Source organism: Drosophila virilis, chromosome X (genome assembly GCF_030788295.1).
Source record: "Drosophila virilis strain 15010-1051.87 chromosome X, Dvir_AGI_RSII-ME, whole genome shotgun sequence".
Taxonomy (NCBI): domain Eukaryota; kingdom Metazoa; phylum Arthropoda; class Insecta; order Diptera; family Drosophilidae; genus Drosophila; species Drosophila virilis.
The window spans coordinates 24,556,501-24,581,211 of NC_091543.1; the positions used below are offsets into that span (position 1 = coordinate 24,556,501).

The 24,711-nt window shown below is 42.1% G+C and overlaps 3 protein-coding genes and 1 non-coding gene across 6 annotated transcripts in view; 2 read left to right on the top strand and 2 right to left on the bottom strand.

The window, feature by feature from the left end:
- Positions 1–24,711, bottom strand: part of LOC6631416 (rho guanine nucleotide exchange factor 10) — a 132,744-nt gene that overhangs the window by 99,161 nt on the left and 8,872 nt on the right. Inside the window, exon 3 of the mRNA XM_070211332.1 lies at positions 21,611–21,692. The gene's annotated coding sequence lies outside the window, so the exon portion shown is untranslated. The remainder of the gene's footprint in view (positions 1–21,610; positions 21,693–24,711) is intronic.
- LOC116652223 (uncharacterized) lies at positions 5,808–6,480 on the top strand. 2 transcript variants are annotated; one of them, XM_032440281.2, is made up of 2 exons: positions 5,808–5,962; positions 6,019–6,480. In XM_032440281.2, the coding sequence occupies exons 1-2, from the start codon at positions 5,953–5,955 to the stop codon at positions 6,348–6,350; spliced, it is 342 nt and encodes a 113-aa protein (XP_032296172.1). In that variant the 5' UTR covers positions 5,808–5,952; the 3' UTR covers positions 6,351–6,480. The 2 variants fall into 2 exon arrangements, with proteins under 2 accessions (XP_032296172.1, XP_032296173.1); XM_032440282.2 differs by having other exon boundaries at positions 5,812–5,962; positions 6,027–6,480.
- Positions 6,621–6,692, top strand: TRNAP-AGG (transfer RNA proline (anticodon AGG)). Its single transcript has one exon. It is a non-coding gene; the product is annotated as a tRNA-Pro (tRNA).
- LOC6631369 (uncharacterized) lies at positions 9,645–11,340 on the bottom strand. Of its 2 annotated transcripts, none has more exons than XM_015171177.3 (2): positions 10,860–11,340; positions 9,645–10,795 (listed from the first exon to the last, which is right to left on the bottom strand). In XM_015171177.3, exons 1-2 carry the CDS (start codon positions 11,256–11,258, stop codon positions 9,857–9,859), a joined length of 1,338 nt encoding a protein of 445 aa, XP_015026663.1. In that variant the 5' UTR covers positions 11,259–11,340; the 3' UTR covers positions 9,645–9,856. The 2 variants fall into 2 exon arrangements, with proteins under 2 accessions (XP_015026663.1, XP_002055297.2); XM_002055261.4 differs by having other exon boundaries at positions 9,645–10,798.

A 24,711-nucleotide genomic window follows, 5' to 3' on the forward strand; every position in this document is an offset into this window, starting at 1 on the left:
AAAAAAACCATAAAAATGTTGCACAGCAACGCGATGCCCTATGCGAAAATGCCGAAGAAAATATGTGCTTGGCTGGCTGATACTCTGTAGAAAGAACTGAATTTACCTCAGTTTCTTAATCCCTTCGTATCGAATAAGGAAACGCAAATAAGCTATGTATATGCAGCAGGTATAACCGATTCTCAGTAGAGCACTCAAACTTAAGTTGAATTTAGAAATGAACAAATAATAACAATAACAACACATTCCTCAAAGTATATAGGCTCAAGCATGATCCATATATGAGAAGAGAAGAACTACGAGAGAAACGGAAGAGGAGGGCATCGTTCTATTTTATTCTGAATACAATTTAAAATCTCTAATCAAATAGCACATAAAAAGTAAAGCGTCTCCGTCGCTTACATAAGTCCATGAAAATCGCATAGAAGGGGGATATTTAACACACACGCGTAGACCGCACATAGATAAAGCTACATAAACAGATCAGGCAGATCAAGATATCTGATACCAAATCGGACTGAAGATGCCATCTATTGCTTACTACACATATTTGCCAGTCTTTACAAAATGTGAAATGCGAAGCAACATTCCCTTTTGAAATAGTTTCCATGAAGCCTTTACTATAGATGACGCTCATGTTCGATACCCAAGGCTGTTGCAGAATTTATATTGAAAGTCGCAGATTATAAACACATTTTTATATGGGATATATTGGAATAAGTAATAGTCAAAGCGTGTTCTGCTGTTTCGCTCAAGAGAAGCGAATTCAAGCTGGCAACAGGCCAGAAGAAAATAATTTGCCAACGTTTTTGTATACATAATAATTTTACCTATTTTAGTACAGGTACAAGCGATACCCAGCTAAATGATAATGTCAGTGGTTTGGCAAGATTCTGGCCAAGATAAAGGACAGCGCAGACCGCAGGGACAGCCGATCAGACAGCAGACGGAATATTGTGTAGAACATAATCAACTTGACGATGATAATGCCACCAAGTTATGACTGCTTGGCACAGGTTGAAGTGCAGGCCGAGAGGGAGACTGAATTCAATGGTAATTTGAGTAGCTGCCCCTGATCTCTGGTTCTGTCTCTCTCACTATATTTGTCCTTGTCTAGCTGTCTGTCTGTCTGTCTGGCTGTCTGGCTGTTGCAGTAACCTGAGACGACTCTGAGAACCCGAATGTTTTGGGCACTGAGACGTTGGAGCACTACGCTCTGGTTGGCACAGCAGGTCGCCAAATTAGCGTTTAAATTTAGCTACTCGTTCATTGAATCGAAGCACAGCGGGTGTTCAGCTTGAATCAAAGCAACTCTGCTATGAATTGAAATTAAAGCCCCGAGCCGATAATCTTAACTCCTGGCCACAGCCTGCCAGGCCACAGGCTGCCACCAATTGCATGCACTTAAAGCCGCCACTGATGATGCCATTGCAACATCAGAGAACCCAAAAGCATTGTCAACAACAATCGCTTCTCTACAAAGCACAACAAAAACAATAAGCAAAAATAAGAAAAGAAAAGAAGCTACGTACGAAAAAGCCAAACAGGAGCTGCAAAATGTGTGCAAACCATGCTGGAGCTGGTGAATTTGGCAGCAAAAAGCACTCAAGCAGCCAGCCCAATCTGTGTGGGCGTGCACTCCTGGCCAGGACAATGTTTATGCAGCTAAAATGTGTGTGTGTGTGCGAGTGTGCGTGTGCGTGTGCGTGTGCGTGCTCGTTAGTTTGCCACACTTTGTTTTTGTCTCTTCCGTTTTGCCAGTTGCCTCTAATCGACGACCCCAACAGCATATATGCATTTTTATCTACACCCTGTATAAACTTGAAGTAAAGTGCATAGCCGACCCCTTTAAGCACATGTATTCCTGATAAGAACCAGTTCATGAATATCTTTCGTTCTTCTAACATTTGCGTATTGCACATTATATAATATTATAGCTCTCTACTCTTAATTATAAAAAACCAAATTTCAAGGTTCCAATTAGAGATGTGCATGGAAGAGAAAGTTCGATCCGCTCCTGCCATTTTTTAGCCCTTCCCATTCCCATTCCAATCCCCATCCTAACGTTTCTTAAATCTATAGAGTCCATCCAAATCCTGCCCACAATTCGATATAGCGCAACTTGCAGTAATTTCGACAATTCTGCATATCTTTAAATCCATGTCCATTTCCAACCTTTAGTTTTCGCTATATATTTGTGTCAAGTTTGAAGCGCTTTAATATGTTAAGGCCCCTTTTAACAAAGCTGCAAACTTTTCAAGAAACTTCATACAGCAAAAGTAAAGTGCAGCGGATTACAGGGTATCTTCAAGTCAACTGGCGCACACTTGATTTTTTTATGGAGTGAAATTGCAAAAGAAAGTGAAGTGAAAAACATACACGATGGGAAAATCATCAACAGTTTCCTGGTCCTGGTGTCAGGGCTGGCTGTGTGTGTGTGTGTGTGCCATTCTGTGTGGTGTGAAGGGGGTGGTGGCATGGTGTGGTTCGCTTGAGTTTCTAGAGGCTGCCCAATTAGCCTGCGGTTGTGGCTCAAGACTTTCGCCGGCCATCCAAGCCGATTTCTGCTAATTAGAAACACCCGCAAAATATGTTGAACGCATATGCAAATATTGTAACTGTCCCGGCAGATGCGGATGCGGATCTGTGTTAAAGTTGCCAGCGAGCAAAATGTGGTATTGTTTACTTTAAAGCGCAGACAACAAATGCCAAAGGGCTATGCAGCACACACAGACACGCTGGCAGACAGGGGGCGTGTTCTATAAGAACATGAATGAGCATAAAGTCGCGAATGGCTGAAGAGTTGGCGTGTTTTTTCTGGCGTGTTTTTTTTCTGTTTGCAGAAGAAGAAGGGCTAACAATTCTGCATATATACGCTATATATACACATAAATAAGTTCGAGTAGATGCGTGCAGAGCAAAAAAAAAAAAAGCGAGAGAAAAAAACGAGAAAACGCATTGCAATAATTATTCACAAAACGCGAGGCAGCAGCAGCAACAGCATGTTCTTCTATCATATTTACAATTTGTGTGTCGCCAATGCACTCAGGCCAACCCCAGGCCACGTCTGCCCCACACCGAAGCGGCCAGCTCTTTTGCCCGCCTCAACGCGGCAACATGCAAATGGAGCTGAGGCTGTGGCAAGGCAACAAGGCAACAAGGCGGCAAGGCGGCAAGGCGGCGAGGCGGCAAGCCTGATAGCATCAGGCGAGCGCGAACAAGTAATTAGAAAATATATTTAAGATGTTGCCTGCATACCGCGACTCCAGCTCCAGAGTCTGCGCCCCCAGCGGCTGATCATCATCATCATCATCGTCATCAGCGTGATGGTCATCATCGTGATATTTATGCGGATGCGCCGCATACCAAATGCAGCTGCAACTGCAACGAAAGCGTCGGCAATGCCAAAGGCAACCCTCGGGCCTGTGCGCTTTATGTTTTCAATTGAAATATATGTGCACTTTACACACTGGCAATCATTTTGTGACTTTTTTTACATTTGAATTTTCATTTATAACCCAAGCGCACGCATATAACCACATACCCTGCCGCTGCGCACTTCAAAGGGTATATGCTCCATTAGAGCACTAAGCACTGCATATGAAGAACCCTTTCCATTTCGAACTCCATGTGCAAAGACCAAAAACCTAAAAGCTCAATGCTATGATTTGAATTTATTAAAAATAGATAACACTTTTTAATGGTATTATAAAGTATGTTCAAATATTTTGTTCAGAGCTGTAAATCTGAGCCAACCGGTTTCTATTTACCATGAACGGAACCTTGAATCGGTTTGGTTTTGGAAAAAGATTAGCTGAACACAAGCCATGAAATTCTTGTTTGTAACATTTTCATATGACAATCAAGCATGGTACATAAACTAATTTATTATTGACTAATTGTCGAAACAAAAGATGTTTCATAAATGTGAAATATATACTTAATTTCTAAAAGGAATATAAGTCCGCGCCCATAAAGCGTATATATTCTTCATCAGTATTAACAGTCGAGTCAATATTCTATGGCAACTAATCACTAATCAACATAAATATGTCAAAATTAGCCTGATCGGACTTCAATATTATGTAACTGTCATAGTGATCAGTCAAATATACATAGCTTGTATGAAAACTTCACTCTGCTCCTTAAACATTTGATACAATTAACGCCTTATTTAGGCCGCCAGAAAAGTATCTCTGTAAGTCAGCTTTAGTTTCGGCCAAAAGCCTAGAACAGCATCTTTAAGTCGATAAGCGGACCGCACGAGTGAGGAAAAGGAAAGATCTGCCGTCGTTAAATTTGCCATTCGAAATACACTTACCAGCCAAGTGCCTAAAAGGGTATTTAATGTTCGGGGTGGGGTTATTTTGTGATCAATTGCATTGCTGCAAAGCGTCAGAGTTAGCTGAGAAATGCAATGCTGGTGATCTGCTTGCCGATAGAATTGCTCGTTAATTTACAAATTAAATGAAACGCGCAATTGTCATGCTATATACATTTGTATGTTGAGGGGCAACACAGCGAGAACGAGGACTCAGTGGCTAATTAGAGCTGGCAAATTGCCGACAGCAATAGCAGCAACAGCAGCAGGAGCAGCAAAATCTTAATGCAGCACAGTTTTATAGTTGGCCATTGCAGATGCCACCCCGGTTGTCAGTCGCTTTCGCTTATTGTTGGGTGCATTGACTTACACTCACTGGCGTCGGTGCATCTTGCTATCAAGCCGTTTATTCCTGTCATCGTGTCCCTGCGGCTACGCGACGTATGCGTGATGCATTGTCAACAAGTGCGCCAATGACAGCCCCGCTCCTCTGCCACAGACAACAAAGAGCCAACAGCAGCAGCAGCAGCAGCAGCAGTGAGACAATCAGGGTGCTTCTAGTTTGCAAAGCATTCCGTTCTGTGCGAGTGATGTGGCAACATAAAAAGCCACTAGCTGGTTGCATATTTGGTTGACTTAATGCTTAGATTCTTTGGCTCAGATAGATGCGAACGGTGTGCTCTATCTTGGGCAGTTGCTTTGTATTCCCTTACAAAAAGCTGCAGCAGCAGCAACAACAGTGCCATGTGTCTCTTTTTTGCACTCACCCACGCCCACTTTAGGCTCTCGTCGAGCCACTCAGCTGAAATATCAGCTCTCCCTAAGCTCCAATGTATACGTCGGTGTGTGTACAGACATAAGTAAGTTGTTTTTTTTTTTTTTTTTTTTTTTATATATCCTGTACCCATTACAAATAGACGAAATGGGTTTTGTCTAGTTGAGCTAACCAGGCCAGCATGATGAACGACTCTATCTAGAAGAATTTTGTTGCCCTTTATTTAATATAAATAGAGCAAATCATTTTATGATTTTAAGAAAAAAATCTAATCAAAAGTATTTAGTATCTGTATAAATATATACAGATAGATACAGCAGATAGACTAAGCATATCATATGTATTTTTACTTGAGTATTTTATTTTTGTGATTAGTATTTAAGAAAAAATTCTTGTAAAAATTACCCAAGGAGGATGTTGTAATGTATAACCGGCTACAAGGTATCTGCCAGTCGTGCCCAGCCGACAAGAGAAATACTTTTTTTTATTGCATACTTATGCTTATGAAAGGCATTGCAATTTTTCCCTCAAAGCAACTGAGAATGTTACAGTTAGGGGAGAAAGCAAGACACACAGGGGCAGAGTGAAAGAGAAATGAAGTGAAATGAGGGGGGGGGATGGTATCTATAGATACATATATGTGTATGGATATGATGACTGTATGCACATGCTAAAGTGTCGTTTTCATTTAGTCAGCTTCTAAATAAGTTGCTTTCACTTTTCCGAGTTGGCTTTGGATTTTGCCCCTTGGCATCAATTCAATATTGGCTTGAAGCTTTAGTTTGGCTATTGTTGAAGCTTTGAAACTCTGGAAAAACTCAAGCGCAATTCTCTAGCAGATTTTTTGTGCACTTATATGTGCCTGGGTGAGTTGCGAACGCCAGTGCTGACTACTAAATACTGCTACTGCTCCGCCTGGCAGATAAACAGACCATGTCCTCGATGGCTGATTTTGTGCTGCAGTTTTTGCGCCGCACAAAGAGTGGCTTCATGGAGCTGTTCGGACAACGTCGTCTGACGGGCACGGAGCAGCAGTCCGAAGACTTTGTGCCCGAGCTGTTGGATATGCGTCAGCTGGAATTGCGTGAACAAGCACAGGAAATGGAAATGGATCTATATACCATCTCGTCCAGTGATGATGACGAGGTGGAATACTATATCTATAACCAAGACGAAAACATCAACACCACTCGCGAAATAGATCTTACTGCCAAAAAGTTCGTACGCCCGCCCGTTGGCTACCATTGCAAATAGGGGAACGAAGGGAACGGGTTCTGTGTTTAGGCGATCTTTTGCATTGTTACAAACAAAAAATGCAATTCGTTTTAAATGTTGTCCATCAATTTATTAATACAAAGCAAACGTATTTTTGTTTGATCAGCAACTTTCACTTGTTTGTTTCTGTCTTGCGATTGCGGCTGCTTGCTTGGGTCTATTTTTAGACTGGTTGAATTGGTTGAAATGGTTGAACAGGCTCTGCCATTTGGTAGCTCTTGACGGCAACTTGGCATCAGTTGAACAACTGGCTCGTTGGTCTAGGGGTATGATTTCCGCTTAGGGTGCGGGAGGTCCCGGGTTCAAATCCCGGACGAGCCCAAGTCTGGTATCTTTTTTTATATTTTATTTATTTATTATCTTTGTATCGTTTTATATAAATTGAAAATTTGTGGCGTTGCATTTAACGCTGTGGCAAATAAATTTCAAAAAAAAAAGCTAGTCAGTGGAAGTGTTTTTGATGGTGTCATACGAATTCATTAATACATAAATAAATTAAAAAAATAAATAAAAATAGCCCGCAGCTTTAAAGCTAGTCACCAAATGATTTGTTTTTACGCTGATAGAAGCAGGTATTGTCCAATGTGCAGGTAAATTTAAAGTGCAGAACGAGTGCTTGCCAGAGGGGTAATACAAAGAAGTTGGTTGAAGCAGAAAGGGGGAGAGCATTCGTGATGAGTCCATACTGAATAATGCGTTTGCATATGGAGACGGGTTAAAGTACTTGCCACAGGACACGAGCGCGAGGGTTGCGCAAATTGTTGTGGGTCTCCTGGCATTTGACCGTTTAACACTTGGCAACAAATTATGCAAAATATGAGAACAGGCGGGGGAGTCGCTGGCATGTTTCGTAATTATTTAAAAAGCAAACTACACACACATACTTGGGCATAGGTACACATATAATTGTGTGTGCTTTCTATTGTTTTTAGCATCCTTGATGCAGCAACAACAGCAACAACAACAACAGCAACAACAGCAACAACAATGGCGGCAACCCAGCAGGCAGTCAGCGCTGATGCCGCTTCCTTGACAACTTTGAAGACTGTGGGCTGGGGCTGGGGCTGGGGCTGGCACAGGGACTTGGGCTGCGACTTGGACTCGGGCATGGGTCACCTGCAACATCGTCAACAACATCATTGCCATCTGCTTTATTTTGTGCACTTGTGCGCCTTCACTTTGTGCATAATTTCTTAAGCATCAGCAGCAGCGGTCGGCGCCACAACTTGGGGCATGCGGGAGCAATGCACTGAGATTTTACCATGGCATAGTTGACTGCTGGCAAGGGGCGGGCTGTGCGCCTTGTGGCTTTGCCAGTATTTGTTGATTACGTTTGAATATTTGCAGCCGCAATCGAATGATCATTTGATACCATTCAGTTGCAGGATGTTGCATAGACAAATCGAGCAAAACGCGTGGGCCGCCCTCAGCTGTACGGTCAGGCCGTATGTTGCCTTTGTGTATCTGAATTTGAATCGACTCTGGATTTAGCTGCTTTCCTTCAACAGTCACCCTCTCTGTGCACCCATTCGCTACTCGTTTCCCGTTTCTCGTTTTTCGTTGGCTGCTTGTCTATCTGCCTGCTTCTGTGTTCCATTAAGAGTAGCTCTTGGGCATGAATGTCATCATCAGGACAAGTGTTGCAGCGCGCACACATGGGACAACAAAAACATAAACAGCAGCAGGAGCAGCAGCATTTGCTGGGGTGAAAGTAAAAATTACACTTGCAACAGCAGCTGCAGCAGGGCAACGAAATTTTTTGCAAACGTCAAAGGCGAAAACGTTGACGTTTATGATCCTGGAGCTGAAAATTGTTCTGGCGCTGCTGCTGCTCCAGCTCCTGTTTCTGCTCCTGCTGCTTCTGTTTCTGCTGTTCCCGCTGCTGGGGTTGTACCAGCGTACGAGTTCGTTAAACCTTCAAGCATCGAAGCTTTCATTTCTTGACAAAACCCTCAACATGAACAAACTACAGCATGCCAGTGGGGCGCGAATCTCAGCGCTGCAGTGGCAACAGCAACTCCAGAGCGTCAGGTCGACCCAAGTCGCGATACTCACATCGCAGATACTTTGATGCCGAGTATGCTGGTTGGGGGCATTCAGCCGGAGCACACTCCAAAAACTTAGCTGGTCGCCCTTGCCAAGCCGATGACTGGCAACGGGTCGGGTTGCCGGCAGAGTCAAGCATATTGCGTTAAATTTTAATTAAGCAAGCCACACGCACTTTTCTATGCACAGGTAAAATGGAATGGGAAGTTGCTCCTTTGTTGCTGCTCGCACCTCGGCGCGTGCTCTCGGCTGAATAATTTCCAGTTTACAGCTCAAGTCTCGGAATTATTATTTTTTTAAATATTCTTCTTACATTTATTATTATTCCTATTTTTATGCTCATTTACCATTGAATAAAGTAATTAAAAATTAATCTAACCAAAAAGTTCACTTATCATGAAATCCCACCAAAGAGAATAGCTACACAGTTTTTCATTGATTTTATATATCTCTATATATAAGACTGTTTGTCCTGACTGACTGACTGACTGACTGACTGATTGGTGATCAAAGCACAGCCCAAACCATATGAGCTTTGTAGCGGAATTTTTCACAGTACTTGCCTTATGTGATAAAGGCGCACGTAAAGACGGGCTTTCGGGAAATTGCAATCCCTCCCTTGTGGAAATGGGGGTCAAAGAATTTGGTGGGTGATGTTTGGCACTTAAATTCATTTATATATTATATATGCATTAGGTACATAAAACGTTTTTATCGAGAAAATTGTATGAGAATGCGATGACACACCTTTACATGTATATACATGTATATATGCAATTCAAAGGTTATATGAATTGAATGCAAAATGTTTTTGTTGAAAAATGTCTCTTTATAGCAACATAAAAAACTATTATTAACAGCTATTAAAGTAAGATAAATTTACATACACATATATATATTTTCAATAACACCTTATTGTTTAATAATGAAAGATTTCATTGACTTCGACTTCCAAAATGCATAAAAAACTGCGACGGTTTTTTCACAAAACATCAATGATATTTCTCTTCAAAGTTCGTATGCGTATTCCTTGGAGATATTTATAGTTAAGACTGCTATAAATTTCGAAAAAATAAATCAATATGGGTGTAATTGTTGGAGTTCTTCCTTGACGACAGATTTCACTGAAATGCTTGTTTTAATGGATTCAACTGTGCTCGTTTCTACAAATTTCAACTCGTTTTTTTTTTCTTTTGGTATTCTTTTTTTTTTTTAGAGCAATTATCAAATTTAGTGTTATTTTACGACCGTATCGACTGTAATCTTGAGTTTCAACTACCTATATCGCAATAACTATAATTTTTTTTCATTCTTGTAATATACGTTCGTTTGTGTGATAATTCCAATTTGTGAAGACATTTTAGTTAAACTCGGATGGTTCTAAGGATGGGTTAAGTCTTCAGTTGTATCAATCAGTTGCATTTTTAACGATGATTCGGCTATTTGCTGTTGTTGCTCTTTGTCTTACACCAATCCGAAAACAGCATTGGTTGATAGTTTCCATATGGATCTAGTGCCATGATAGTACCATTAATGGTCTCATAATCGACGGTCCCATTTTCCGGTATGGCTCGTCTTTGGCCCGCATCCTGGCACTGTTGGCTCACAGGATCTGGCAGCCGAGCCGGCCTTGCTTTCGGCAAGGCGACAGGCTTTGCGCTGGCCATACTTGACGGCTGGCCGTAGTGAAACCGCATGGTGCCATATGGCAGTGGTGTTGGAGCTGGCAACAATTGGAGCCCAGCACGATCCAGCTGCTCGTGCTCCTCATACAAATCCTCCACGATGGGCAGCAGAGCATCGGCCAGCGGCACATTTTCCTGCATGATGGCCGCCTGCAGGCGCAGCTGCTGATGTGTGGTTAGCATATACGTTGGCGATATTTCCGCATCCATGACCAATCTGCCCGGCTCCTGGGACTGGCCCTCATCGACTTCTAGCTGCATCAGGCTGTAGCTCTGAAAGGCCACATTCAATGAGCTGCGCTTCAAGGGTGCAGCCCGAGCACAGCTCAACGGCATCACCTCAATGCTGTCTATGTTGGTTGGGTTAACGTTGTTGTTGTTGTCCTTGGGTATGACCTGAATGGTCGTGCTGGGCCCCATGCCTGGAGCGGGTGGATGACGCTCGGGGCACCTAAAGAAATCCATGGCGTTTATCAGGGACGGCATGTCTGGAGTACTATTTCTGATGTTGGGCAACACCCCTGCCGGCAGCTCCATGGTCACGTGTGTGACTCCCGGTATGGCACGCACATCGAGCTGCTCCCTTGGCTGCGGCACGGTTAGACCAGTGTACAACATCTCGATGGTGGTGCCGTGCTTATGGACACGATTGCTGAGCGCATACCACTGATTTGCAGCGCCCGGCAGTGGCCCCTTCTTAGAGGATGAGCACATAGGATAAAAGGGACATCTATTGTGACCATCAGTGGATATTTACCTGGCGCTGCTGCTGTTGCTGACTTCGATTGTTATGAGTCTGTTCCTGTCGATGTGGCTGCAGCGGCTGCAGTTGCTGTTTCTTTGGCTTTTGAGCGAAGGGCAGCTTCAGTCTTGAAAGGTTTGCTCGATGCTTGTGGCAGCGCCATGACGCATGTGGCACGTTGTCGCCCAAATCGGGCGACGCAGGTTGTGCAACACTGTCGACGCAAGTTACGTTCCGTTGATTATAGTACTGCCCATTGATTTGTTGCCTTTGAGCAAGAGCTTGACTGTTTTCTCTATTAAGACTATCAACACTGTTGCTAACTTTTTCTTTGACATAACCATTGGAAATAATGGTCTTGGCGGTGTTGCTTGTGTATCCGCCATTTAGCATACTTTTGCTTTGTTTACGCATTGCAGGTTCACAAAAAGTTTATAAATATAAATATATATATTCTACCTTATTGTTTGATGTTTGTTTAAAATGTCAACAAGAAATGAATTCAACTGTGCCCCAAAAATAAATCAGCTTGAATATGTGTGTATTTTGAATAGCAATGTTTGCTTTTATATGTCTACAAACATTTTTCCCACTTGTTTGCAGATCCGGCGAAAATTAAAGCTTCAGGCGAACAACCTTTGAGCCTCATTTTTGGCAAGAAGGGCTTAATATTGAGAAAAATATGTGAAACACGTCTCAAATTTATTTTTCTAATATTTTTGAAACAACATTTAAATAAGTTCAAATAGAACCGATCTCCGCCAATCTTCCAAACTCACCGAAACACGTATTCATTAAGTTCTGATTTTTCATAAAGATCCCTGAATAGAATTATCATCCAAAACGTAATCTACCAAATCTTTAAGTACCATGTCCAGCAAAGAGGAATGACTTTCGCTTGAGCTTGAGGTCCACCGGATGGTAAGTAAAAAAGTATTAATAAAATAATTTTCCTCGATTCTTCCGCACTAGCGGGTGAAATTGTTCAAAAATACGTCTTAACGCGCGCGTCCATCACAGGCAAAACAACTACAGTGAATATTCCCGATTCTTAGCTGCAATCAATCAGTCAATCAGTCGATCAATCAGTACAAGTACTTAAACATATAGAGAAACATTGCTAGAATGGTGTGTAAAAGCTGTGTAAATTGTATATGCCAGTCAAGCCTTGGCATTTTGTTGGTCACGCCTGGATAGGTATCCGGATAGAATTAGCTGAATGCAAGTTCTCTGAATCTCTGGCAGCAATTCAACATTTCCCCACTGCTAAGGTGGTCACCTCCTGGTGCTGTGTTTGCGGTGCAATGCCGCTAGCGCAAAAGCACAACGCTGATGATGATGATGATCCATATATTTATATGATATCGGGCAAGGACAAGAACAAGACAGCTCAAAGGGAGTTGCACAGGGAGAGCACGGCTGGAACCAGCTTGGCAAGGCAGGCGTTGTGCTAATTGATTCTGCCGCTTAAAGCTTACAAAGCGTAATTTTTATTGAAATGCGTCCAAGGCTGGCAGCAGCATCGGTGTCGGCCGGCAATTTGGTCATCGCTGCCGGCATCGCTGCTGACCTCGATGTGTCCGTGTCTGCTCCGTGCGATGGTAATCGTCGTTATGCCACTGCCACAGCCACTGCCACAGCCACAGCCACAGCCACTGGCATTGTCAGTTGTGTACCGTCCGGCTCGCTGTTCTGTTTTGATGTTCGGTGCATGTCGCAGCATTTGTAAATGATATGCGCCGCCTCGCCAAGTGACAGCGCTAATGGGCAGTGAGACTTTACTGCATCTGTCTCAGCGCCTGACGAGCTGCCGGGCCGCATTGCGCGCTCAATCAGCTGCGCTCAATAAACTATGAAGCTACTTGGCATTGTTTGAATGCCAGTTGCAGTTGGAGTCGTGGTTGCAGCTACTGCTGCACTCGATCCTCATCCTCAAGCTCCATCGTGCATTAAGCGTTGCCACTAAGTGCCCAAAGTGTGTCGTCGTCGTCATCCTCGCACGTCCCACAAGTTGTTTGTCGGTTGATTGCTGTTATGTGCTGGTATGCAGCGCTTAACACGCCAAGTCAATTAAATGTTGCTTCCGCAACTTGGCCAAGGAAAGTGTAGCAACCGAGCCGATCCGAGCCGAGCGCTCGCAATTCGAACGCCAATACGTTCCCTGTTTCGGGCTACTCCAGCCACAATAAACGTTGTTTGCAGCCTATGTTTGATGTATCACACCCTCGAAGCAGGATCTGATCGGAGGCTAAGGGGACATGTGGTCGTCGACGCACTCGGCTAAGTGTCGATGAAGTGTTTATGGCATAAGCAACAACAACAACAACATCAGCCACAACAACAGGCAGAGTTTCAAGAGTCTGTCTTGGACTTGCTAGGTGCTATCATATGCTCAAAATTTTATGGCAAGCCATTGTTGCAGTTGCTGTTATACCCTTCGAGAGGCTATTCTAATTTTGTGATCAGTCTTGTAATGCATCGATGAAGACGTCCGACCGACCGCATAAAGTATATACATACATAAATATTTCCAAACCTCTAAAAGATATCGTTTTTCTATTGCAGGCAGTATATATATGGGAATAGGCCTAATCGGATAACAATGTCTTATAGCTGTCGGCCGTTTTTGTTTTTCAATACGTCTTGGGAAAACCATATCTTATAGGAATCGATGGAAGAGTATTTCTATGGAAAGCTCTTGCTCTGGCTAATATTTTATGTAGCTCCTACCGAAACAATCGAACGGAAATTAAGACTCAAAATAAAGGCACTTCCAAGCCATATGTCTAGAAGAGTATTTTATCATCGGCTTGGCAAAGATAGTGGATTTTTTCCTGTTGGTGTTGGCATCGACATCCTAGTGTGGCATGCGTGCAATGGACCCCTGGCTGCAATGTGTATCTGCAAAAACATGTTTATGGCTTTTTACACTTAACACCAGGCCAACGATGTGCCGCACGCTCCCCCGCCACCAGCTTCGTGTGGGTTATCGTGGTCAAGTCAGTGGCACAGACGACAACGCAGATGACGACGCTTTATGTTGCATGGTGAAAGTGAGTCGCAAACGCGAGGTTTTTTTGGCTGGCTTCCAAAATGTGGCCAACTTACTTACTGCACGTTTAAACTGCTCTCCAAAATGGCTAAGACCATAGCTGAATATGGAGTAAGTGGCAATGGAGTTGTCGATGTCGTGAGACGCAGCATGGCAGCCATCAAGCCGTTCAATCGTCTATCCTGTGGTATGCGTAATTTGGTAAATACATATTGACGGTATTTTTTTGCCTTTCAAATTCCGACTTCTCGACATTTTTTGCCACATTATCTGGGCCTGGGTGTTTTGGTGCCGAATCGTAGAATATACTTTTGATTTCCTCTAAAAAGTTATGTGATGCAAGTGAACATTATGACGAGGTTTTGCCAATTCTACTCGCAAGCGTGGAAAATTGGTGCAAATTCAAACTTGGCTGCTCTTTAATTGATTTTCCTTGTCTTATACTAATATTACTTAAATTCTGAAAGTTAACTCTTCTCTAGCTATGCGTATAAATCATAAATTGTGCAGAAGCATAGCTATTAGTAGTTTGTCACTGTTTTTTTTTTTTTTTTTTTTTTGTATTTCTTTTTTCCGCTACACAAACTCGACTGCCGCCAGCAGCAGCAGCAGTAGTCATGCTGCAATTGAAAATGTCAGAAAATGCTGCAACAAATCGGAGCCAAGTTTTGTAGCGTCATCTTGAAGCGTTTGCGGCAGTTGTTAGATGCAGTGTCAAAGTCATCGCCAGGAGCGATCATTAAACATAAAGTCTGCCAGTTGAGGTTGGCTCACTCTTCAGCTGTCTGCGCGTACGCAGCTACTGGGCAAAGTGTTTATTAAAATTCTTAAAGGCGGCAGTGAAATTATGGTAATTGTATGGAAATTGCGCATGCGCCGCGTTGCACGCGAATGACAATGACAAATTGTTTGGCTTATGGCAGTGCGGCCAGTCAACTGGTTAAATGGCTAACTGTTTGACTGCTGGCCAAGTTGGCCCATTGCCAAACACCTAATGCCAATTATGTAGCTGTGCGGACAACAACGGCCAGGTGAATACTTATGAAATGCAAAGGCGCCCAAAATCATCAACATTGCTTTCCCACAAGCGCATTGTGGTTGCAACATCGCCGTTGTTGCAACGTTATTGTTGCCCAAGCCGGTCACATAAATTAGCAAACGCTAAGCGAGTCAATTTCACTGCACATTATGGCCCAAATTATCAATGCCCATAAAGTATTTCCTCTTGAGCCGCAAGCAAAAAGAAAGAAAAACCAAAACAACAAAAAACAAATATCAAAGAAATAAAAGTGCCCAACTCGGTTTTACCCTGTCTGGCTACCTGTCTGAATACCTTTATGGAGACAGACGTACTCGATATCATACTCAATTATTGATAATACGTATATATGCATGTATATATTTTTACAAATAATACAAATATGAAGATAAGCTAAGGAAGTTCCACGATTTCCTTCAACAACTTAAGCTTACGACTGTTTTTATATTTTTGTTAAAAATAAATTGAATTGTTTTTCAGAAAAAAAAAAACCCTTAAAAGCTTGTAACACTTGTAAGTTGACTTTAAAACAAAATATTTCCCAATAAATATTATTTTTACATCGTCCTAGTTTCGGGGTTTTCCACTATTTATTATCTTTGCATTATTTTCCTTCCTTTTGATATAATTCCCAATCTGGTTACTCCCACTGCCGAGCACAACTTTATTTTGTCACATAGGTCTACCCATTTTTAGTTTTTATAGGGTATAATAAGATGCAGAACCGCTTGAGAGGCGCACAAAATGCGTTCATCACGTTTCTGGCCGTTTAGTACGAAATAAATTTAAAGCCAGTTCCAGGCAGACGGTGCCCAAAGACCGCGATGGGCACAAATGCTAAAATAATAAAGTACGAGCTGCGCCGGTGTAGCAACAGACGCCCACAAAATGCTAACAAGTAACGAGGGTAACTGCAACTCACACACACACACATACATGTTACTAAACGCATCCCAGGGCCCAGGTATTCGGAACTGGACTTGGACTTCGAGTGAAGTGAAGACTTAGCTGCATGTTGCCAATGTTGCAGATGCATTGCGGCTCTGGCTAAATAAAATCCGTTATAAATAAATGCACGTATTGCCATTACATTTCATTGTCTGGCAGCCAGCCACCCGGTCACAGCTGGGCCCCCTCGCCCTCTGCACCAATGGCATCGCTTACACAAACGCCAGCGGTCACAACAACAACAACAACAACAACAAGAGCGAACGCTGGGTTCGGGGCTAGAACTGAGACTCGGTACTGGTTGGATTTGGAGTTTGGGCATCCAGCTGCCTAAATGGCGTTAAATAAGGCGTTGATGATCATTATCTGGAGAACGACTCGGCGAATGAGACGCGGATCGCGTCCAACATGTCCACAGCCGAGTCGACATCGAAGCTGGACTTCCACGACGAACGCGTCTGTAATCCAATAGCCACATCACGTCGGCGTCGTCGTCGTCATCGTCATCGTCGTTGCGAGGAGGTGTTAAATTTGCCAGGCGCTAATGAAGTCGGCCCCGGCGTTCACAATTCAAATCGCAACAAACGAAAGCTGCCATACAAAACAAAACAAAAACACAAGCACAAAGAAAAAAAATTAAGTAACTTTCTGCCAGATATCATCCTCACGAATTAATATTTGCAATGCAGGGAACCCGCTTACCCCACCAGCCATACAGACGACCTCGTCGGCACAATCCTCGCCAGCATCTCTCGCTCTGAGTCTAATGAATGCCTCCAACGCCTCCTCGTATTGCTGCGGCTGCTTCATTCGCTCCGATATTGGGCAACGCCTACCCAAAAGTCATTTATAATTTTACGCGAATTGCCCCAGCCCCCATACTCAGTCAATGTTGTAGTCGTAGTCGCATCCTCCAATTGCCATGTGCTGGTGGTGCTTGGCTTCGATCTTTCCCAGTTTGCCAGTTGCCAGTTGCCAGTTGCCAGTTGTCAGTTGCCTCTGCCAAGTTCACGATCGTGCTGCACGTTTTGCGGCATTATTTACGGGCACACAGCCTCAACCGTTGCCTTCTGCCACTCTCTTGGTCCCTTCCCTTCCACAGTTGCCTGCTTCCGTCTCTAAGAGGCAGCTAGCTCTTGTGCCCACTAACAAGTTACCGATTGGTTGCTGCCTGCTGCCTGCTGCATGCCCCTCTTCCTCTCCATCTTCCTCTCCGCAGCATCAGCCCCCACCACAACGCATTCTTGTTGCTCTTGCACATTCACTCCTTTGCCAATAATCATAATAATTTACGACCACCCAACAGTGGTTGGGGGCAGAGCGCTCGGATGTGGAAGCTGACAGCATTTTGTAAGCATTTTGTATTGTTTTATAACACTGCTGTTGTTGCCACAAGTGTTTTGTTTCGTTCCGTTCCGTTTCGTTTCACTCCGTTCCGTTGACCCGTGCGTGAGTCAATCCCGCTTACGCGCTCTTCCAGGGCAGCGCTAGAGCCCCTTGAGGCTAGCCAAAAACTAAAATCAAACCCTGCAAATTCAGTTCAGAGCGTAGTTTTGCCTGGGCGAGAGGGGGCGAGGGGCACCGTCTAGACGTGTAGCCGGCCACAAACTTTCGCCAATTTTTGATTAATTCACAGGAGTCTTGCCTTAATATTGCACAATTCTTGAAATACCTTAAAGTAAATTTATCATTTAATTTTTACTTTGGACCTCATAGACAGCTCAGTTTTCAATATAAGAAACTTGCTAATAAGTACGATGATTGAATTAAGCATATACAATCAATACAATGAAATATAAGAAGCAAAGCCTTTATAATTATTTCACAGCCGAGACAACCCAGTTGCATGCTCCTATTCGCGTAGGGTATCTACTACTCAAGTATTCTCTAGAGTGGAGCATTCGTAGTTGTGCTAAGTGGATATTGTTTGCTTTGGTGTGGAATAAATCGCTTCATTGGCTCTGCAGTCGGCTACGTTGTTAACGTTCAATGGGTCTATTAATATTATTTAAAACATGACCGCTTTGTTGTCCATATCACTAACATGAGTTTTCTCTTTGCTGCACTCTTGTTTAATTGCGCATAATAAATGAAATTATGAAACCCTTCGGGACGATGCAATTACCATTGTTTATTGTTTGGTTTCGTTATACGATGCAGAATTAAGTCCGTGAATATATACTGCAATTTAAAAGTGCTGTAATGAAGAGATTTGACGACGACATACCTAGTAAACATGCCAGGAGCTTATTAGAAGATATACAATGGGGTGTAAAAAAACACTTGTTTTACTTTCCTTCTACACTGAAACGTAGACGTAAACGTAAACGCCCTACTATTCGATTCTCATACAACATAAACATTAAGCTATATCTTTTAAAATTGATATTATTTTAAAATAACATAATTTGTGTTAAATTTAGTAGGAAAATTGCTAGCAAATTTAAATAATTTTTATTGGCAAACAAATTGAGGTTTAGTCAAGCTGTTTACTAGTTAAGTTACCCTAACCGTTTTACATAGTGTATATACCCTTTCTTTTGGCTCGGATACAAGCAAGCCAAAACCGCAAAGTTAATTTCAATTTGTAATTGTCTGCGGTGTGCAATCCCCTCGGAGATATTGACTTTTGGTGCAACTGGGCGAAGGCATAACATGGCAGCAAGGTGCTTCGGATTTTGCCACAAATTGCGGTTAATTTCGAAGCTGTAATTAATACCAATTATGGGACAGGGAATAGGAAACATAATTGAATATTCTTTTTACGCGTCATTTAGGCTCGCGGTCACTTGGGAGCTGAGGGAGTCTGAGCAGAAATCACAAGGCAGAAGTTGATCTTTTAGAAATATGATATTGCGCTATCTTTTGTTTATTGTTTGTAAATTTATCTTAAATATGGCTAGGGTAAGCATTTGGGAGTTCTGTTGAATATTGAATACTCTTGAATTGCATTTTTGTGAAAGTTTTTCCAATATCTTTTGCATCAGTTACCCCCTCGTTTCTCTACAATTGGTGTGCATTTTTCAACTTAGCTGAAGCATATTGATTATTATTATTAATTTTTTAGGATTTTCCACGCTTGCGCGTAAAACTTCCCAAGCTGCCTTCGGATTAAGCTGTTAGTTCACCAATCGAATATAATATATTACCATTGCTATTGAAAATTTAAAAAATATCTTACTTCTGATGGGAGGCAATTTCAAAAATCCTTAGAATTTCTTCCTTTTTTTCGGTAAGCTTTCATACGCGCAAGGGGGCGTGATAATGGATCACAAACACCGCCTGGGCGGGCAAAGCTGTCGCGATTCGCTCCGCAGCAGAATTCATTTCAAATGCAACATTGTGGAGCAGTCATTGAACTGTCAAAGGAGCCAAAAAGCCGCCAGCTTGCTTTGTTGCCAAAAGAGTTTTAAGGCTCGACCAGCAAGAATTACAAACGAATTGTGTGTGTCTGTGCATGTTCGTGGGTGAATACATGTCAGACCTACAATGAATTTTTTATTTCAATGTATGTATTTCCCCGAGAACATGCTTAAAATGTACGAACCACAAACCAAAAGTTCTTAAAACAGTAAACGGAAAATAATGATATACCGAAGAGAACAGTTATCTGCGGGCAGCAGCAGCTAAAATTACAATTAAGTCAAATTCCAATATAATCGAAATACTATAAAAAGTATTGCAAATATTGGTTGAAAATTTAGAGGTAAGGAAATTTCAAATTGAAAAAACATATATGTTTTCAAAAATTTCACCTATTGGTTGGCAATTGGCCGAATGATTCATTTATTCCAAGGATATTTAGTCTCCCGACGCAAAAATTGTTGCTTTTTTGTACAGGGTATGCATGCACACAGATGTATGTATGCAATCGAATACATATAGTATGTATGTATGTATATGTTAAATACATATGTATATTGTCTCTGTGTATATGCTATGCGAAGTGTTGACAAACAGGCTGATGATGATCACGGGGACAACGAGGACTCTTGCCAAAGGCGTTACGCGTAACAAACAGATGATAACATCGACAATAACAACATGAAGAGAGAAAGCAAAATAAAACACGGCTTGCAACAAAAACACGAAGAGACGATTACATAAATTCATTAAAATGTTTGCAAAATGGAAGTCAAGCAAACAGCAGCCACAAACAGCAGCCAGGAGGCAGGAGGCAGGAGTCGAGAGTGAAGAGTCGATATGGACGGTGACATGGAAGCGGCAGATAGACAGGACAGCGCTAGAGACAAACGAGAGGCCATAGCAGGCGGCAGAGGGCAAATGCTGGAGGCTCTATATATAGCCTGGTCAAACGTTGCCATATGCCAGATGTCAGTTGTCAGCGCAGGACAAGGATGAACGGCAACAGCAATGGCAACGGCAAACGGCAATAGCATTGATTGCAATAATACCGCGTGCTTATACCCTGTACCTGATTTAAACATGGGTTTCTTTGTTTGCTGCTATAAAGATTTTAAGCTCTAGGATACTTTCAGTTAAATCATGCGTGTTTGTGTGCGTTTTGTGTATGTATGTATGTGTATAAAAGAAAGCTTAAATATATATATGTATATATGGCAGTTCGAAACCGAATGCAGGGTGTCTTCTAGTCGTGCATATTCGACTAGAGCACTCTTAGTTGTTTTTACTACAAAGGTTGATCATGCACACACATTGGACGTGCAACATGCACCATGTATGTCTCTCCTCATCTGCGTGTGTGTGCGCGTATATATATATATATATGTGTGTGTGTGTGTGTGTATAAATCTGCGTACGTGGCGGCATTCGGGCAGAAGATTGCTTAGCCAGTCATCGTCATTCAGAAGGCAGTCACACAATGGCCAGTCTGAGATTGAGGCTGTTGCTGCTGCTGCTGCTGCTGCTGCTGCTCCTGCTGGTGATGGCTGACGATAATGTTGCATGACAATGCCAGCTAGGCCTATTGCAGCAACAGCAGCAGCAGTGAAAAATAACAAAAAAATAAAAACGGCAACAGCAGTAACAATAATACACTGAGAATGACAGACGGAGAAGTTCACAAGTTCAAACGCGGACGCAACGGTTTGGACGTGCACCAAATTGCTATGCCATCCCCACAGCCCAGCTCCAGCTGCGGCCGCAGCTCGAGTCACCTTCGTTCCAAATGTTGCGTATAAAATGCGCATAAATAAAATGCTTGGTAGCTGGCGACCAGGTCCAGTCCACCACAAACGTGGCAAAAAGCATCGAAAGCGAGCCACAACTCTAAACGGTACTTTTGTTTTTTGTTTTCTGTTTTTTGTATGCTTTTGTAAAAATGACTTCACCTTACTAAATGCACACATGCACAACCCCTCGTCAACCAGCCCATCCCTTTACAGGATTGGACGCTGTGTGCATCGCTGCCGTTGCCGCTGCGCATGCGAGTCGGACCCTAAATGCCTTTGGCATACGCCAAGTGCAAGTCGAGTCTTTGCGTCTGTCTCCGCCTGTCCGCGTCCATGGCCATCAGCCGAAATGACGTTTTCTGTTAGCTTGGCTAAGAGTATTACAGCTATATCGCTATACTTGAACGCACTTGGACCACATTGTTATCCCTGATAAGTGGTATTTTACCGTTCAATTAAATAGAATAGATATTTTAATTGTAATTGGGTTATAATCTGTGGCCAAGTCTGCATTGCCTTAACATATAACCCGTATTTATAAATCCAAAGTTTATACAAGATAAAAAGAACTTACCAAAAAATTCACATTCAATTGCACGCTTATTTTATTTCCATCTATTTGTACGGCAGGAACAGTCTTTTATATACAAACATCACTAAAAGAGAGAAATATAGAGCAGGTAAGAACAAGATTAGAAGGAAGAAAAGCCAGACAAAGAAAAAAGCAAGAGATCCAGAGAAAAAGAGAAAATCTTACTTAAATTCATGAGAATCGCATAGTAGAGCAATATTTTAAAATACGTTTTTCTTTTAATTTTCAGCGCAGCGGGAAGTAAACTTTGTCCGTGCTTTGCAGAAAACATGCGTGCATGCATACATGCATACATACATGCAGGCGTACATGCATACATACTCAAACACAAACACACATACACACACAAACAAAGTTAATTAGATTGCGTATAAGGCTTAAGGCATAAGACTTACATGAATTCTTGAGAGTCGCTTAGTAAAGCAATATTTAAATTAAATGTTTTTTTTTTTTAATGTAGCTCAGCGGGAGTTTTTCAAAAACTTATTCTTGGGCAAGGATATTTCATTAAATTTAAGTCACCCTTCGGAGAATCTCAGTTCAAAAATCATTTAACACACATCAAAGCTATAGATCTTGTAATTTTCAAGATCGGTGCATTTATACAGACAGACGAGCTAGATTGAAGTTGTTCTGATTAAAACTATATACACTTTATAAGGTCGAAGATGCTTTCCTCTGCGTGTCATATGCCTTTTTTCTACACACATTTGCAATGTTTTCAAAAGATCTTTTTAAAAAGTGCTTATTTTTGCAGTTTACATTCACAAGTAGCAGCAATATTATTGAACTGATGCTTTTTCAGCATTTTGTTGCATGAGAAGCTCGTGAAGTACATATTTGATGCACCTAGAACTTCTCTCGAATGCTTGCAGCATTTGCAATTGTCTTGAGTGGCATTGCATGTGGCAAATGCATTAATTAACACACTGCATGGCAGCAGCCAGGAGTAGCTAAGCTTGCCACAATATCATTATTATTGTCAACATTATTAACATCAACAACATCAGCAGCAGCTGCAGCATTTGAAATGAAGCCATTGCCGATGTTAATGATAATTTTGTCAGCCAAGCGACATCATCAACGCAATTTGATGCTGATAATTTCATTAATTAAAACGCGCACATCAATTGACACCAACAGCAACAGCAACATAAACAGACGACTGGAATCTGTGTGCAAGTGTTGGAAATTGAGCGACGAATTGAAGTTTCATGGCCTTCCATACGGGTTGTGCGGAATCAACTTGTCTCGACTTGAATTAAGTAACTAACTCGACTGGATGCTGTTGCTGCTGCTGCTGCTGTTGCTGCTGCTGCTGTCAATAAGCCGACTGCCAACAATAAAGCACCATTAAAATGCTGATGAAGTGGAAATGCAATCTGCCAGCCGCGCCTTTACGCCTCCTTTGCAAATGTGCCGGGAAGTTTTTATGGCGGAAATACGAGTAGTTGATTAATTTTGCATCCCCAGTACCCCAGGCCTCGCCACCAGGCTCTACCAGGCTCCAGCATGCCGTCTCCCTAGCTAAACTCTTAAATGTTATTAGCCTGGCTGCTGCCAATGCTGGGATTAGATTGCCAAACGGTCCTCCAAAGTGCCAACAACAGCAACAACAACAATGTTGTTACATAGCTCGTTTGGCATTAACAGAATTCGCAAATTGCCGGAGCTGTTGTTGTTGTTGGCCCATTTAATGGGTTCTATGACCAAGTACAAATTGATAATATCGATAGCAGGCATGACATAATCAGCTGACCCATAAAATGCTGGGTGCGGAGTGTGTAGGGGTAAAGGTTCTAGCTGAAATGGCACTGCCAATTGATATGGTAATAGAAAATACAGCAGGGTGCAACATTTGTAAAGCAATTAAAGGCAACATTCGTAGAAAGACCAACGGCATCATATACAACCTTGCGATACCCTTAACCAAATATTTATCTACATAGCTAGATGTCGTGAGAATTGCGTAGAAGGGCGATGTTTACGACAGAGCAAGAAAGTTAGTTCAATATCAATAGAAGCGTTTTTTTTATCGAATATAAATAAATAGTTAGGAAATGCACAGAAAAACGATGTTTACAATTGTTAGCTTGATGTCACGAGAATTGCGTAGAAAGGAGACTAAACGTAAAGGATAAAGTACGACAAATGACGATAACGAATGGGAAAAACTGAATTAATCAACTTAGCAGCCGTGAAATTATTATTTGATAACCAAGTAGGAACGCTGATATTATACGAGATAAATATATCTGATAAAAGAGCCCATTTTCAAGATTTATACAAAAACACAGAGACAGGACATATTTGCATGACTACAATAACTCAGACTCTTCTCAAATATATTCATGTATCCTTTACATTGTAGGTGATGCCTACCTCTCTTCTTTGTACATAGTTGATTATACCTTTTATACCCATCTATCGTGGGTATAAGGCTTAAAAAAACGAAAAGCAGAGAATGGAGCGACGGCGGCAAAGTAGTAATAAAAAGCCATAGAAGTCAACTCTTGTGAAAAAGTCAAGAAACTACGGCAAAAAGCGACAACTTTTATTGCCGCTGTCCAAAGCCCCAAGCTAAGCCGAAAGTCCCAACCCCTCTGACACAAACTTATGAATTAAGAGAGAAAGGTGGCTACGTTCCTTGACAGGTTACCCCCACAAAGGAAGTGCAGCAAACAAACTTTTGTTGCACGCATAAGTGGCACAAAGAAAAGTTAGGCATGCAACCTGAGCAACTACATTCAAGCCGAAGGGCATCCTGCGATTTCAAAGCTGAAAAAGGTGAAACCGATTATGGGCTTATTATTACTACCACAGGGGGGATCATCTAAGCAGCAGTAACAGCGGCAGTGGGCTAACTTAACATTAACAAGCCAACCATAGTCTAAACGGTTACTTTTTTAATGCGACTTTTCAATGATTAGTTTATCGTGTTCAGGCAATTGCAGGGAGATGAAGCAACCCTTTGAATACCATTGCAAGTCTATGCACACTGGGTATAAATGAGTGTCTATTTAAGGTTTGTCTAAAATATTTCAATACAAACGTTTTGCAAATAATTAACTATGCATAAATAT